At 41.1% G+C, this 17,428-nt stretch overlaps 1 protein-coding gene across 1 annotated transcript; it reads left to right on the top strand.

The window, feature by feature from the left end:
• Window positions 1-2,106: 2,106 nt before the first annotated feature.
• Window positions 2,107-11,560, top strand: PCNP (PEST proteolytic signal containing nuclear protein). The gene is made up of 5 exons (XM_060234561.1): window positions 2,107-2,288; window positions 7,143-7,363; window positions 8,504-8,578; window positions 10,318-10,373; window positions 11,184-11,560. Exons 1-5 carry the CDS (start codon window positions 2,234-2,236, stop codon window positions 11,308-11,310), a joined length of 534 nt encoding a protein of 177 aa, XP_060090544.1. The 5' UTR covers window positions 2,107-2,233; the 3' UTR covers window positions 11,311-11,560.
• The last annotated feature ends 5,868 nt before the right edge of the window (window positions 11,561-17,428 follow it).

The following is a 17,428-nucleotide window of genomic DNA, read 5'->3' as shown; positions in this document are numbered from 1 at the left end:
AAAGGGGAAAGTGAAACTCAATGTCTGAAGGAGGGCAGGCCTGTGGGAGCCCAGATATCAGCTATGATTGAAGTTGTGTGAAGAAAAAGCCTTTTCTTGATTGGCTTTCCTTGATTCCAGAATTCTGAATCAGGCTTCAAGACCTAAGCTCTTGCTGGCTGATGCTTAAGTCAGCAGGGGAGGGCCATTTAAGAGCCAAGTAGTGAGTGTAAACTGATCTTGAGTCCTCATGCCTGATGACATAAGGCTTATTGCCAATAGGCCTATGTGAACTTTTAAGCATTGGCTACAGCATTCTCAAATGTCAAACTGTAAGTAGTCATGATCAGCATGATTGTGTCTGAAGCTATAGCAGACTCAATCATTTACTGATCATGTATTTTGCTGTGCCATCCAATTAGGATAAGGCAATGTGTGTGCAGCCCTGTTGGGTAATCCAGAGTACCTTTGTGGGCTGAGACCCATAATTACTAATATCCTGTACTGATGGTACTGGAGGTGGGAGAACCGAGGGCATGCTGCCCTATCACTGCAACCTCAAGATCCAAAGCACTATGCCAGAATGCTGTCCATCTGAAGAACTATGAAGCCAAGTCTGCATGGTAACTTTTGCCTCTCCAACTGCTGTGTTGTTTAGTTAGTTGTATCCTGAGTGTTTTTATTTTCCTTTGCTCATGTGCCTTAACATTATGAGTATAATTTGTTTTCTTAATAAAAGCCTTAACTATTTTAAGCACAAGGCTGTATGATTGTTTACTAGAGCTCTCCAAGGATCCAATACCTTAAGACCTTTGGTCATATTTCTGCCAGTATAACTGGATATGGCTGCAGACTGCAAGAGGACTACCTTGCAGGGCTGTAGATTTAATATTCTGGCTAGGGCAGAGGGTTTCTCCTTTTTCCCTCCCAAAACTAGAACAGTAAAAAGGAGTGGTGGCAGACTACCTAACAGGCTGTTGGGTTTTATAGCCTGAATCCCATCCCTTCCCCTGAGTCAAGTTCCATGTCTGGCTCAAACTAGCAGGAAGCAGGATAAATTGGAAAAAAGAACTTGGACTCCTGGTCTCAGACAGAAGTTGAAGGTACAGACTTTGTTTCTTGATTATTAGGAGAGGCCTAGGAAGATGAGCCTGCAACCAGTGTGTTTGAACTTGCCAACAAACACAAAAGGCCTAGTTAAAGCCTTACCCCTTGGAACCCAGCTACTTCCCACCATTCTTAGTTGAAGTTTCCTGTTTACCTACCTCCTTAAAGTTCTTATTGCTTATTAACTACCTGTCACTACAGTTTTGGAACTCACCAGGGTTGATAATAGAACTGCTAGCCCTGGAGTGCCTTCAGCACTTGCCTCAAAGCTTATAATCAAAGATGCACTACTAATCCATACTGACAAGAGTAGTAAAATTTTTCTCTAGGTTTCTTAAGGATATGGATAAGCAATACAATGCAACACATTATTTGGGAAACGTTAGTATGATGCATTGGATAGTCTTAAGACCAGAAAGACTCGGTTCAAACCCCATTGTCATAAAAGTCACTTTAGACTAGTCACTTTCTCACTCCCTGACTAGCTTGTAAACGACAACATGAGACAATTTCTGAACTTGAAGGAAGGGCAGGACAAAAAGAATCTGAAAAATGGGAATGTTATTCCTGAAGAAAGCTCCGTTTGAAAGAACTGGCTTTATCATCAACGCAAACCTGTGCCTGATATATCCTGCCCTAATTAACGCCCACTGCATTCTGTAGATTTTGACCTCAGTCAAATATGCAGAGGACTGCAGCCCATGTAATTTTCTTAAGAATTTCTTGAAGTGGGAGATAAAGTCTGAATCCAGTGGGACCGGACTCGAACTTTGTTCTGCTGTTTTAGACCAACACGGCTATCCACTAGTGAGATAGCTGGACATTCTTACAATGATTCGCCCTTATATTTTAATCCAAACTGAAAGGACGCTAGATATAGCATCAGTGGACCGCCGAACAACCCTAACGCCCCTTCGGCGATTCTCGTTTAATATACTAAACCCGGCTTGCTGCAAACCGGAAATTACGATCCATCCCAGAAGCAAGATGACTCGGGGGGCGCAGGCTATAGACGTAAACAATACGACAGGGAAAGGGAATTCCCTCCCCTCTTTCACTTGTAGAGTTAGGCTTGAGAGGCCTGAGCAACGCTTTGGCGCATGCTCGAAATTCACCAGCAAGGAGGAGGTGGTGGCGGCGGGGGAAAATGGCGGACGGCAAAGGCGACGACGTGAAGCTGAAGCGACCGCGACTTGACGGAGGTGAACACACTGCGTTGCTTTGCCTCCCACCCACCCTTCCTTGCATGAGGGGCTTGAGGGATGTGTGTGGAGGAGATTAGAGCCCAGTTTAGGGGTGTTGTGGGTCGGGCAGTGGCGTAGGCAGGCGGAGCTTGGGAGGAGCGGGAGAGGCGCCAGACGTCCTTCTTAGCCCTCAAGGGCCTTGGGTCTGGTTGGGTTCCCGCGGGTTCGCATCTGGCTGCAGCTGGGGTGGCGCCCCAACAGAAACAGAACCGCCATCTCGAGTTCGGACGGGTTGGCGCGGTCCAGTCTCCGAACGGAAAGCGCCGCGGCTTTCTGCCGGCTCGCCATAGCCCCCTAACTGGCTGGTTCTGGGTGTAGGGGCAAAAAGTAACAGCCTAAGTATGTTGAATGATTTCATTTCTTTCGCCTGAGGATTGGGTTGAGGTGGTAAAATATCCCTTGCGTCAAGCTGGCTGCGTTAAAGGCCCGTATAATGTAACATGGCGGGGTTGCAAATATAATTTTGCTGAGACGCTGCAGCAGAAATACGTCACGATATTGAAATACATATACAAGATTCCCGGCCATCTATGAGCCAGTTTATGTAATTAACATACTACTTTTGACAATGAACAAATTTTTATCCCTTGTCAGCCAACCAGCTGAATTAAAGATGCTCAGAAAAATGTTTGAGTTCAGTGACACCTTTGAAACCAACTGAGTTTTATTCTGGGTGGAAGGTTTAATGTGCATGAACATGTCTTCAGATGCTAGCGTTATTCTTAAAGGAATGTAAAATAGTGATCCCTGACTAAATGATTGTGGAAGTGCAGTATGATTGTGGCTTTTTGGTCAACTCCAAGGGGAAGCTGGCTTAAGAATAAATTTACTGTCATGTGAACTAGAAGCTCACTAACCTAGAGTCCACTTTGTAAGTTGTGCAATGTTTGCCAACGATAGCAAGAAGGTTCTCCAAGTGGTTCTCAGTTGTCAGTAAATTAGATATTAATCTCACTGTAGAAGCACTGGTGAAGTACAGAGATGTTTGGGGATAAAGGACAACTGGAAAAATAAGATAAGTGGATATTCTAAATTACTGTGTAAGTAATATGTTGTTTATACCTTTAAAATGTGCACAAAGCAAATGTGGAACTTCCCCAGGGAGTTGAACATATGAAGCTGCCCTATACTGAGTCAGACCCTCAGTCCATCACAGTATTGTCTACTCAGACTGGCAGCGGCTCTCCAGGGTCTCAAGCTGAGGTTTTTCACATCTACTTGCCTGGACCCTTTTTAGTTGGAGATGCTGGGGATTGAACTTGGGACCTTCTGCTTATCAAGCAGATGCTCTACCACTGAGCCACCATCCCTCCCCCAGTTTTCTCCAAATAAGTGCTAATGTAGTTATGTTAAAGATACAAAATGATATATAGCAAATATTTCAGAGCTTTATTATATGCTTCAGAAGAGATATCTTGTTAGAGACCTGCTGTCATTAGTTGATCCAGGGTTTTCTCAAAATAGGTTGACATGGCATTTCTGAAAGATGAGGGAAATGGCACAGAGAGACAGAGACAAAAGGAAGACAAGTCAAGTTGTACTGGCTGATGTACATGGGACCATAGAAAGTACAGGTTTTAAAGCTCAGTTACTCAGGGATTATAATACTTTTTAAAAGCAAGGAAATAGTGATTTTAAAAAATATATACCCTGGTATAAATGTCAGGGAATCCTAGAAAAACAGAAAACATGACTGGTTGCCTTTGCAGGATTTTGCAAGTAAACATCATCACCCCCCTCACTCCCCAATTTGAATTAGAACTTGTTAGAATTGAGCCAGAACTTGTTTCTTCTGTTAGAGGAGCCCATAAATATGTGGCCTGTGTTCTTTTAAGGTGCCTTTTAAACTTGACAACCATAAACCATCAAACAATTTCAAAGCTATTTTCTTGTAAAGCAGTTGCAGATTCATCAAGAAATACAAAAAACTAGAGTTCATTCTATAGTTTTTGCTATGACTGTATCTCTGGGAAAGAAAAAAGTAAAATGGAAGGAAATAAGGACTTTCCCCAAAAACTACCTTTGCAAATACTTTGTTGACTCTGAATTGCCTTCATTTAGTGGGCCTTGATTTTTGCAACAACAAACAAATAGCAACAAAAACTTAAAAAGCAACGGTATACAAATAAAATTCTGACTACATTAACTGAACACGTCTAAAGAATTTAAAATCCTTTGGCTCTCCTCCCTCATTTTCATGTTTTTTTTTTTAATTGAATCATAATTTTAGATTTTCTTTTTAATTGTTCAGATTTTTTATGTTTGCTGCCTTGGAGACTGATTGGGTGGAAAGGTGGCATAAAATGTTTCAAATTAAAATTAAAGGGAGAATCTGTTTAGTCAGAGGTTCTAAGAAACTGCTCCCCTTGGAGCATTTTTAGTTGCAACAGCAGCTGGACAGGTTTTTTTTTTAACCTTGCTGAAATGCTCTGGTTATATCTCAAAGCTCTCAGTGGTTTGGGCACAAGATACTTAGAGATTATGTTGTCCTTTATTTCCTTTTATTATCTATGATGGATGCTGAGAATTCCCATTTCTGTGTGTTATCTTAGCTAATAATAATGAGTTCGATTCCAGCGGAAGCTGGGTTCAGGTAACCGGCCCAAGGTTGACTCAGCCTTCCATCCTTCCAAGTTCAGTAAAATGAGTACCCAGCTTGCTGGGGGGAAAGTGTAGATGACTGGGGAAGGCGATGACAAACCACCCTGTAAAAAGTCTGCCGTGAAAACGTTGTGAAAGCAACGCCACCCAGGGTCGGAAACAACTGGTGCTTGCACAGGGGACTTTTCCTTTTTCCTTTCCTATTGGTGAGTGCTCCCCCCCAAACTTCATCTCATTGCATACTTTCCAAAATTCAGGCCTGAGCACTTTTTTGATGGTTTCTGAGACTTAGGTTGTTCTTTGGGTTGCAGGGCAAAATCAGAAAGATATTTATTTATTTGCACTGCTATTGGCCAGTCTGATCCATTAGGATGGGACAGGCTGTGGGAAAGTGTATATTTATCAGATAAATAATTTTGAAGAACTATTTAGATTTAAAACATTTGTTTTCTGCTGACACAAGTTTTTTTAATCGTGCAGCCAACCAGTAGGTCAGACATTTCAAGTGATCACTGTTATTTGATTGGTTCCACTAAGTGAAAATTTGCCACTGTTGGCTTACTTCTAATTTCATAATGGTGTCATGTATTAGCAGGGGCAAGACTAAGAAGTACTTGGCCCCTAGTTCTGACAGTAGCTAGGGGCAAACCAGCAGTACGGCAAATCTGTTGGCCATCTGCTATATATGTAGCCAACAGAAACACAGTGATTGGAGGAAAAAGTTATTTGTGATTGTGAAACTATGACATGTTCAGTGATTTACAGGTCACATGAAATAGGACTCAATTGCTTCCTCTCCCATTGTAGTCCACTGAGTCTTCTGAAATTTTGTTCATGGGGATACTGGACCCTTAGGCTTTGCAATGGGAAGGACACAAATCAGTGAAAATTGATTCCCACAGAAGACTGTGGTGTGGTTGAATACATGTTGCTGACTGGGGGAGCGGGGGGGGGGGCAACCAGTTTAGCTGTAATATGTGTTAATTATATGTTTGTTTCAGTAATATTTATTTGAAATACTTGACTAGTTAATTGGCTGGTCTTACCAGGAACTTTTCCACATGGGGCATTTTGTCACTTATGGCGCTGTACTGCTTCTGGTTTTCTCCAGATTTCTTAATGCATTTTTGTTCCCCTTTTTTGTTTTTCCCTGGCTCTGGTTGTTTTGAGACCAGTTTCACCCAGATACTTTTCTGGAAGCTGATTCTGAGTTGTCTTTTTCTTAGTTTATAATGTTTCTGTTGGGTTTTTTTGTCCCACCCACCTCCAACCCACTTTTCAATTATTGGAGTGTCATCATTGTTAAATCATTCCCTCGTGTCCAAGACAAGTGATTTAATTATTTTTTAAAAACCCTAAAGTATTGCTATAACACTGTAGTGGTGTAATGATAGTGTAAGCAAGTTTTCTGAATTCTCAGCGTTCATTTAGACTCCAAGCCATTTAAACCTAATAGTTGAGTGGCAATAAGCCTCCATTCCTTTCCCATAAGAACATAAGAGAAGCCATGTTGGATCAGGTCAATGGCTCATCCAGTCCAACACTCTGTGTCACACAGTGGTCAAAAAAAACAAACACGTGCCATCAGGAGGTTCACAAGTGGGGCTAGAAGTCCTTCCACTTTACCCCCCCCCCCAAGCTCCAAGAATATAGAGCATCACTGCCCCAGACAGTTCCAATAAAATGCTGTGGCTAATAGCCAGTGATGGACCTCTGCTCCATCTTTTTATCCAATCCCCTCTTGAAGCTGTCTATGCTTATAGCCACCACCACCTCTTATGGATTAGACAGTTGTGTTGCAGCTACTAACTTGCTACTGATCTTTAACTATCAGAGGAATCAACAGTCTGAAACCAATGCTAACACAAATGAAAATTGTTTAAACTAGATTTTGATTGTGTAGTTAACTAGCGTTCTCTGTATTTGAATGGTCTTTGCAGTCAGTGTAGAGGTGTCATATGGCTCCAGGATGTTAGTTTCAATAGTACTATGTGTAACTGAATATTTATGTTCTGCGTTAGTTACATGATTGGAGCTTCTTTCACTGTATGTCTATATTCTTACAGTGTGCTCTGTATAAACAGTTGTGGAGGCGCTGACACTGTAAGTGCAAAAGTCTCCTCTTCATAACAGTGCTTTATGAGGTTGCTGCTCCCATCAGTCCACTCAGTAAAAATAGCTCATCTTGGTAAGTTGTTTCGACTTCACCAGGACCTGAAGAAGAGGCAGAAAAACCTGTGAAAACTAAGACTGTTTCTTCCAGTAATGGAGGGGAAAGTTCGAGTCGCGGCGTGGAGAAACGGGCAGCTGATGAAGAAACTGAAGACTTCACCGCAAAGCCTGCTCCTGCCAAAATGTCCAAGTTTGGGTTTGCCATAGGCACACAGATTGCAAAGAAACCACCTACAATATCCATCAAACTTGGAGCAAATGTAAGCTGTTTGTAGGCTCTTGTACGAATGATGCATTTGTAATCTTGTTGCTTAAAAGGGGAGTTAATTAAGGTGCCTTATTTAAATTTTAATTGTTCATAATTATTTATAGTAATTTACTGTCATAAAGGTCTAAGAAAGAATAAAGTCTGGAAGATGTTAGTAGGCATAAAATTTACTTGAAATGCTGAGAAATTGTTTCCCGTCCCACACACATATACTCTTTTGTGTTGGTTTAAGGCAACATGTGGCTCTTCCACACATATTGTATGGCTCTCAAAGCACCCATCGTCCCATCAACTGGTTTAGAGAAGGCATTTGTCTCTTTAAATCACTTTTCCAAGCCAAACCAGCTGGTGGCTTGGAGAATACATTTAAAGTTAAAGTTGCTTTCTTTCCACTTCTCCCTCCTTCCCCATCTATCTTCCTTCCTTCCCTCCCTCATCTGATGTTCATGTCTTACAGCTCTCAAACATCTGATATTTATTCTCTTAACATTAAGCAACTTTGGCCACCCCTAGTTTAAGGGATTGTAAAATAGCATGTATTGGCTTGGATCCCACCTAGATGTCTGTGGATATATGAAGGAAAGGATCAGCATTTTGGGATATGTTTTGTGCTGTTGAGGAGAGAGGAACTGATGATAATTGCCCCCTTCCCCTTTTACCAACAAGAATCTAGGCAGGATTCAAGCCAGTAACTACCTAACTTCTAGCAAGGTTAAGCCAATAGTCCTATTCTGTCCTTGTCAGAGAGAGACAAAGTATTTATTTATGTTTATTACTTAAAGTGTGTGATTAAATGTAAAAAAAAATTATTAGCCAGAATCCAGTGAGTTTCTTGGACTTCTATCAGGACCTTGTAATTAGCTGCATTAAAAGTTGACTTCCACCTGCTTCAAAGTTGATTGCTATGAAGCAGAGAAGGCCTGATTTTCAGGAGCAGTCTTTGGATCCAAAGAACTAACTGGCTTTATGGTGGCTTAGTTCTAGGATGTTGTTTACTAAGGTGATAAATCAATCAGATTTAATTTTTATGGATATAAAATTCCATAATATCTTGTGAAGAACAATGTGTTTGAAGTTATTGGACTGTGTTTATACACTTGTTGCAGAAATAATTGTTGCCTTTGTTTTTTAGAAACCTAAAGAACCTACTCCGACCCTTGCTCCAAAAACACTTTCTGTAGCAGCAGTCTTCAATGAAGATGAAGATGTAAGTAAATATAGCTTCATAGAGGGGGGGGGGGTTGTCTTTTCTGGCTGGAATTATGTTCTGAGAATTGGGAATTTCATATACATACTGTTGATTATTGCTACTCAGAACTGGCCCAAGAATCTCCTAAAACAGGAGATATGTAAGCGTCCTCTTGAATAATTCTAAGCCATTGATTAACTCTGAAATTAGCATTTCCCTAAGCCTAGTATAAGACTACAGAGTACCTGGCCTGTCCTTTTTCTTAACAACCTTTTTAAAGATGGTGTATTAAATTTTTAGTATTTTCAGTCTTCTGTAAATACATTAATAGTAAAACTCCAGAATTGCCCATTTGACCTAGGGTTCAAGACATGTGAAAACTGTAGAATTTTTTTTTTGTGAGGGGAGCATGAAATTGGCAATATCAGTGACACCTTTCTGATTGAGGAGTGTGAGACAACCACATTCATTGCTGGGGTTAAATCAAAAGGTCTGCTTATCTATTGAAGTAAACCCACTGTGCTCCCCAAAATACTACTTTGGGGAGGGGCATGTTGGGGGAGTCTAGGAAGAGCATGAGGTATGATGTGGGGGGCAGGAGTTTATTGATTTGTTGTTAGTATTCAGTTCAATTTGTAGAATAAGCAAAAAACGAAATTTATTTATATGAGATGTATAAATATGTTGATATATGCACATTTAATAAAATATTAATTAAAAAAAGGATCTGCTTTGGAAGAAGAAAAGTGAGAACATCCCCCCTCTGACTCCCCACTTCTGTGAATAGGTAGTCATTCAACTCCCCCTTCCATCTGTATGGTCCCTATATTGGAGGACCTGCAGTCTGCCCCCTTTGCTCAACGCTACTTGCTGCCACTCTGAACAAGTGCAGCATTGAAAGAAAAGAGCTTAAAGCAAGGTGGAGAGGGAACCCCACCCCCATTTTGATTGGAAACATGAATCAGTCCCCCCTTTCTTTGTCATATTCCACATGATTGAAGTTCTGTTTAAACATAGTGTCATACCTGGTGAGCACAAGGCAGATTTTAAACTGCTTGGTTGAGCCTGCCAAGGAATATATTGATCAGGATGGGCAGTATGGAGATGGTATTCCTCTCTGACTGTCCACAACAGTAATAGATGTGTCTTCAGACCTACAAACTTGAGGAATCACTGTAGCTTGAAAGTGATTTCTGCAAGGCTCTGTACAAGGAGCAGGGTCTTTCTATGAAGATCTTCCTTTTTAGTTTCTAACCCTACACCTGAAACTACACTATATATACAAATATATTCCTCTTGGAGCTTTTAACTGACTATATTTTAATGCAATACGATGTGCATACTTTTATACTGTAGAAATGTTAATGAAGCACGAAAACTCTTTAGAGTTGTAGAGTATTTGTGCCTGTTTACTTCTCAGTGCTAATACATAGTTTTCTTTAAGTGTAAATTAGATAAGGGTTATAATGTATTCTGTAATTCTATTATTGAGGCATTGAATTTTATAGTCAACTGCCTTTTAAAAAGACATATGTTACACCTCTTACCTTTTCCCCAAGGACAGTGTCCATGTTTCTCTCCTCCATTCTGTTATCACAACAATCTGATGAAATTGGTCTAAGAGGAGTGGCTGGTTTGATTCACTCAGGGAGCATCAAGTCCTAGCCTGTGTCTAATTTCTATATCACACTGATTCTCACTGTCTTGACTACACAGAAACGGAATTTCTGACGTTCTTATGTTCATTTGTTTTCTAGAGTGAGCCTGAAGAGATGCCTCCAGAAGCAAAAATGCGAATGAAGAACATTGGAAGGTAGAGTAGCTCTAAAGAAAAATAGGAAAAAGATGTTCAACATGTGGGTGGTTTAGGAGTATATAAAAGGTGAAACTTTAGTGAGTTTTTTAAATTTGGGATTTGCCAAATAATAAAGGTTGCAACAGATTTTCTACCTTAAAGCCAAAATAGTTTCAATGTTGGAATGCTGTTTGGCATCTTATTATTATTTGAGTGGGGGAGGGGGCTCCCATTTTTACCTTACTGAATTATTTGCTTTCTGATATTTTTATTAGCACAATATATTCAAAATGAATTTTGTGCCTTTTCATTTTGTAGAGAGAGAGACACCTCTTATTTGTAGCGTTTAATCTGATCTCTCTCTTCCCCTCCCCTTGTGTGAGCTGAAGTGCTTTTTGGCATCCCCTGTAACAATATCCCATGTTGTTTCCAGGAGCGACTATAAAAAGGATTGCTGAAGGAATAGGTGGCAGGTAATACCTGCTCATGATTCATTGGTTCCCACCTGTAACTTTGATCATACCTGTTATTTGAATCAAACTGTTTGGCTATTACCTTTTCCTGAGACATTTCCTAGTGAGATTTCTTGCTTGTCAAAATTCAGAATTTTTCATTACATTGCAACCATGCACTTTTCCAGTAAATTATCTGCATTGCAAAAAAGGAAGTATTAGGAATCAGATAATGAAACATTCTGTATGTAATTAACTTCTAAAGATACCTTTTGGTAGTTGTAGATGACATATGAACAACCTTCGTTTTCTGTACCTTTAAACCATAAATGGGAAACAAATGATATTATTCTGCTGTTTTGTTTTTTTATCATAGGGATACTCCAACTTCAGCAGGACCAAATTCTTTTAACAAAGGCAAGCATGGATTTTCTGACAACCAGAAGCTATGGGAACGAAACATGAAAAGTCACCTTGGAAATGTCCGCGAACAAGATGAATAAGTTGTGTTTTGAAATTTGGGTGTTGGGGAAATGGGAGGGTGTGACATAAAGGAATGATTTCCTTTTTTTTAGAGCGGTATAAGGCTGTTTTGGGTACCACTTTTAAAGTTTCTAGTGGTCCACAAAAAGCTGAGTTTAAAAGTAGAGGTAATTTATGTTTTGTATACAGATTTCAAAGCATTTGCTAATTTTGTAGCTCCATGCAATTAATTTCACAAGGTTATGGAAAATAAAGACATTGGAAGTGGTACCTTTTTAAGAATTTTCTTTTACAACTATTCTTACATGAAGACAGGTAAATGGTTACTGCCTCTTGAATCAGTTTAAGTTAAATGCTACTACACTGAGATTTCCAGCTGCTCTTCCTCTGTAATGAGTGACATGCTTATTTCCTTCAGGCTACATAGAGGGAGATCACCATGCTGTAGACCAAGTATTGCCAGGTTGTTTATCATTCTAGACTACATACAAACCTAAAAACTAGCCTATAGCATTTAGTTAAACCTCCTGCAAACTTGGACTTCTGGCTGTGGTAGTTTAGCTCTATAATCTTGTTTTGAAATTTGTGTAATCTGTGACCTGTTTTACTCAGAAATGGATCTTGCGTGTGTATAATGAAGATTCACAACAAAGATTAATCAGTATTTTTGATGTCCTCTTAATCATGAGTCTTGACCAGTGCTTGTTAATGTTTCTTTGTCAGTTCAAGACAAATTAATGCAATGATTATCAATATAAAAACACATTACCAAAAGTATGGCTTTGTAGTTTATCATGTTATCTTAGTTTGGTTTCACTATTTTCAGCAGTCCTTTAGGGGGAATAGAAAAGCTATATGCGTAAGTAAATAAGCAATTGTTGAGATGCAGATTTAGCAATGTGTGATCATATTTTTAAACATAAAATTCTACTTTAGACTCTAAAATAATTTTATTTTTAATTAAGGCATTATCACACTGAAAGACAACCTTTTATGCTACTTTAATTCTAGCAATTACTCTTTAGTATTAAATTTAACTTTTCACTTTATCTCTGATTGATTGCATCTAGTTTTGCTGGATCAGTGGTAGGCCATCTTTTTATTTCTTACTAGAGGTTGTAATATTACTTCCATCTTCCTTATCCTGCCTACAAACTTAAACTATATTTAAGAACTTGTTTAAGCAGAATTGAATTACTTTAGGTAGTATTAGCAGTCAGTATTGACAGGTCTAGTGGAAACAAGCACTTCCAAAATTACTTGATAGTGTGGTGGACCTGAATCATTTAGTAGCATATGGTGGCAAAATTGCTAGACTGGATATCAAACTTATTCTAGTTTACCTGCCATCATTTTAGTCAACTCATTGTGTACAAATGGAGGGTAGCTGGTGGAACAAAACTTCACCCAAGTTTTGTTTGTGTGTTTTTTTTCATTTAGAAGAACTTTGACCTTGTATAAGTTCTAATTTTTTTTTTTAAACTCTTGTATTTGTATGTGAATTTTTGTTGTCTGGAGTTAAAAAAAACAACCATGTAACATAATTTCTTTAAAGGCTTTGTTACAAACATTAGAAATGTAAAAGTTATTTCTTTTATAATTGAAGTTGTTTAAATACTTGTGAAAATTCATTACTTCAAAAATATGTTGAGTCTGATCATGTTGGCCTCTTTCTCATTAAAGCCAGTGACCCAAAGCCAGTGGGTTGGATCCTCTGGTGGTTTACTGCAAACCCAAGGTTATATTCCAGTGAAGGAACATATGATTTCACTAATTTCCTCCCTCTATATTGTGCCTGTTGCTCTTATAGGAATTCCATGAACCCCAGGGGCATTTCGGTGAGTATAGTAGAGTACACTGGGAAGGAAGAAAAGATCTGTTTATGTAGGCAAACATTGCCATTAATACCTATTTCCCAGGCCTGAAAAAAGAATTAGCGTCTTTCTTAAAAAAAAAAAAAGTTCTCAACTATGGGCATCTGCTTCACTTTTAACAAATTTAACAGGTTTGCTTTCAATATTCCGAACACACAAAATACTGGAACAGTACTACTCAAGCCTGTAATGTGCTAACCTCTTAGACCTTTATGATTCATAAGAACTCTTCAGGGAAGGAGGAAAGCTTGAGTCTCTTCCATTTCAAATAAGTTGAATGGTGTGAGAACTTCATTGAACTTCACTTGTAGTGAGACTGTATCTTCTTTGGGTTAACTGCTTAAGTTAGTGGGTAAGTATAAAAAATTGTCAAGACAATATTCCATGCCATATTAATATTCTTAAATGTTGTAGCTTTGCACCATATATCTCATGGGCACCAAAATCTTGTTTCTGGAAAATCTGTAAGGTAGCCTAGATGAAACCAATTGCTACAAGTAGGTAATACAACTGTGCCTGTAGACAAAAGTATTTTTCTGATGACAATTTCAGGAAACACAGAATGCTGTTTCAGGAAACAGAGAATGTGTTGATGCCATTTGCAAGGTGTGTTTATGAGGTATCAAACATTCAAACCTTCACAATATTTTTCTAAAAGAGGTGTTCCTGTTTACTTTCATTATAGGTGGCTGCAATTCCTGCTCATCTGTAATGGAAAGTGTACCACCCAGATGAACTTTGCAGTGACTGAAATCAGTTCTGTGTCTTTCAAACAGTGTTCTGGGGAACTTTCTGAATAAGATCAATAATTGCAAACTTTTGAATGGAACTGACTGCAATGTTTCTATCAGCCATTGCATTAGGGGATCACTTTCACTACTTTATAATTTGGATTTGTATACTGCCCTCCTCTGAATTCAGAGTGGTTAACAACAACATATACGGTTTAAAATCTAAAGTTAAAATAATTGAAATAATATCAGGATGGTGCCAATTTGTATTACTACCCCACTGTAAGTGGGAAAAGCAGAGAGGGGAAAGGGAGTGCCGAATACAATGGTATCCATTGCGGTCCTCAACCAAAAGCCTTGTGAAATATCTCTGCCTTGCACACCCTACAGAACTGCATAAGGTCCCACAGGAGTTACTTGGCAGAGAATTCCACCAGGTAGGATCCAGGGCTTAAACAGTTTTACTGACAATAGTATTTACCCTTGCAACAGCATCAATAGGATTTGCAGAATTCTTATAATAAACACTTGGACATTCATTGCTATAACCTTAATGCAAATCAAGCTATGTAACTGTGCTGTTTTCTGTAAAATTCCTGATTAAAACAGCTGGCACTACAGCTAGTCAGATGTAACATTCCTGTAGCAGGTTCCTGGATCTTATCATACCAGATCAACTACTGAAACAACTTTGTAGTTCAATCTGTCTAATTTCTGGATGCAGATTAAGTAAAATGACAGTTTTACAACTGTTCCAGAGTTTCCTCCCCAGAAAAAGCCAGCACACCTGTAGTATTAGACTATTTGTGCCCTGGTTAGCTACTTGAGAATTTAATTGTAGATGCTGCTGCTGTGTTAAAATCCATAACCTAAGTAAAATTTATTTATTTTTATTTGATTTATATCCTGCCCTACCCCACTAGTAGGGTCAGGGCAGCTCACAACATATATAGTTTAAAAGATTAAAACATATTATAAAAAGTTAAAAATCAGTTCTATACAAAAATCACAAGATAGTGACAACACAATTAAGGTGCTCTCAGATATTTCCCCCTTGTATTGTATGTGTGCTCAGCTGCATTGGTTATTAGTAAGGGCAAATTCCCACCAGTCAATACATAAAAATGCCTCTACCTCGTACAGTGGGTAGAGTTGATACCCAACAATGCACCCCTAGAATATGAGATATTTACCCCTGGAAGGTGATATAGCAATGTAGCCCTGGAATATGACTGGAATGGTCTCTTTTCCACAGAAGAGAGGCAAACCAAATCAAATCTCTAGGCCCTAGGTAGACCAACTAAGTTTTATTCAGAATGTAAGCTTTCGTGTGCTCTAAGCAGACTTCATCAGACAAAAATGGAATGGCAGGCAGTCCTAAATATAGACAAAGTGGGCAGTGAGCTAGTATGTAGAGTCATGGAAAAGTTTTTAGCAGATTAAAAGAACCACAAATTGGGGTCTGTGCTTGTTAGTTAGTGTTATTAACTGGGCTGAAACAACAACGGAGCGTGATAAAAAGCAGATTGATGCCATAGGTGTAAAGTGCCATAAATAAGTTTGTTGTTACTTCTGGGTTTAAATAGAGGGCATTAGTTTAGAGGTTTAAATATCATTCTAGTTTTCCATTAGAAAAAAAGAATACATTAAAATATAGTGGAAGATGGGTTAGTATATGTAATAAGATAAACAGCCAATATCCCTTATTTGAGTATGTCAGTACGAAACCCCCCAATATTCTGGGTGGCCACCGCCGGAAACAGGAAGTGACGTCACTTCCTGTGACATCATTCCCCCCCCCCCATGCCACCTGCCGGAAGCAGGAAGTGACATCACTCCCCCCCCCCCCCCCACGCCACCTGCCGGAAGCAGGAAGTGACATCACTTCCTGTGACATCATTTCCCCCAAATGCCACTGCCGGAAACAGGAAGTGACTTCACAGTGTTTCGAGCCCGTCCCTGTGGCATCGGTCCCATCGTTGTGGGACCCAGGGGGCCGGCGCAGCGGCACGCCGAAGCAGCCTGTCACTAATAACACAGGTTGAGATGCAGGACAGGAACCCGGAAGTGACCGACAGGCTGCTTCAGCGGGCCACTGCGCCGGCCCCCTGGGTCCCACAACGATGGGACCGATGCCACAGGGACGGGCTCGAAACACTCTATAACCCCTCAAAAGAACAGCAGTCTAGCTCGCTTCCCCCGAGCCCTGCCGCCGTAAGCCTCAAGGGGGCTCATTTTGCGGCATCTCCCGGCAGGAGGGTGGCACCCGCACGGGACACATATCAAATGAAAGAGGGGGCGCAGGGCTATCAGAAACAGCTGGCGGAGGGAGTCGGGAGACCACCCCACTGGGGGATCCACACCCCGAAAGTGATGAAGGTGGCGCAGATAGAGCCAACAGAGCAAACAGGACAAAATAAATAGGCTGCATTATGCAGCACAGTTGAGAAAGTGCCTTATCCCATATACTGATGAAGTAAATACAGGATTTGAGAACAAAATTGCACCAGAAGACACAAACACAAAGCTCCCTTACACTGAATCAGTGCTTGGGTCCACCAAAGTCAGTATTGTCTACTCCAGGGGTGGCCAAAGTTGCTTAACAAAAGAACAACACAGAATAAAGGTCAGATGTTTGAGAGCCGCAAGACATGAACATCGGATATTTGAGAGCCAAGGAGGGAAGGAAGGAGGGAGGGAGGGAGGAAGGAGGGAAGGAAGGGAGGAGGGAGGGAGGAAGAAAGGGAGGAGGGAGGGAAGGAAGGGAGGGAAGGAGGGAGGAAGAAAGGGAGGAGGGAGAGAAGGAAGGAAGGCCGGCCGCCCCCTCCCGCCGCCCCCTCCCTGCGTGCCGGCTTACCTTCTCTCAGGGCGCGGCCTCCCCTCCGGGCGGGCTGGCCAGGAGGTGCAGCAGCGGCTGGTGCTGCTGGCGGCGCTGCCGGCGGCTGAGAAGGAGGCGGCCGAGCCCACTGACCCCGGGGCCTCCCGCCACGCCGCAGGCCCACCTCCCGCTCCGGCCACGGCCTCCGCCGCTTCCCCCTCTGCCGCCGCTAGGGCGCGCGGTCGGGGAAGGCGGCGAGTGAGGGACCGAGCGTCCCTGCGCGTGCGCACGGCGGTGTGGCGGGCCCTACGCCGCCCACTCTCCTGGCCCCGTGCATGTGCAGAGCCCGCCACACCGCCGTGCGCACGTGGAGGGACGCTCGGTCGCGCGCGGCCCGCCGGCTCCCCGCTGGCTAAACTGGGATCTCTAATGGTCCCGGTATAGCCAGCCCGGGAGGCGGGAATTGGGGGCCAGAATTGGGACTTTCCCGGGTGACCGGGACGATCTGGTCACCTTAATTCTGATACACTGTTCTAAAAGAAATACATTTTGCCAAGAGAAAAAAAAAGGGTACATTAAAATATAGTGGAAGACGGGTTAGTATATGTAATGAGATATTGGCTGTTTATCTCATTACATAGACTAACCCATCTTCCACTATATTTTTATACCTTTTTTTCTCAGGAGTCTCTCCCCCTTTTTCTTGAGAGTCCCT

The sequence above is a fragment of the Heteronotia binoei genome, chromosome 3 (genome assembly GCF_032191835.1).
Source record: "Heteronotia binoei isolate CCM8104 ecotype False Entrance Well chromosome 3, APGP_CSIRO_Hbin_v1, whole genome shotgun sequence".
In the NCBI taxonomy this organism is placed as follows: Eukaryota; Metazoa; Chordata; class Lepidosauria; order Squamata; family Gekkonidae; genus Heteronotia; species Heteronotia binoei.
Note: the sequence above shows the minus strand (reverse complement) of the source record. Positions and strands in the feature narration are given on the sequence as shown.

Bases quoted from the DNA above. Each gene is read 5' to 3' on its own strand.
- PCNP (XM_060234561.1), top strand. From the start codon at position 2,234: ATGGCGGACGGCAAAGGCGACGACGTGAAGCTGAAGCGACCGCGACTT. The intron at 2,289-7,142 runs GTGAACACACTG...CGACTTCACCAG, and splicing joins GCGACCGCGACTTGACGGAG to GACCTGAAGAAGAGGCAGAA. The intron at 8,579-10,317 runs GTAAGTAAATAT...TTTGTTTTCTAG, and splicing joins TCTTCAATGAAGATGAAGAT to AGTGAGCCTGAAGAGATGCC.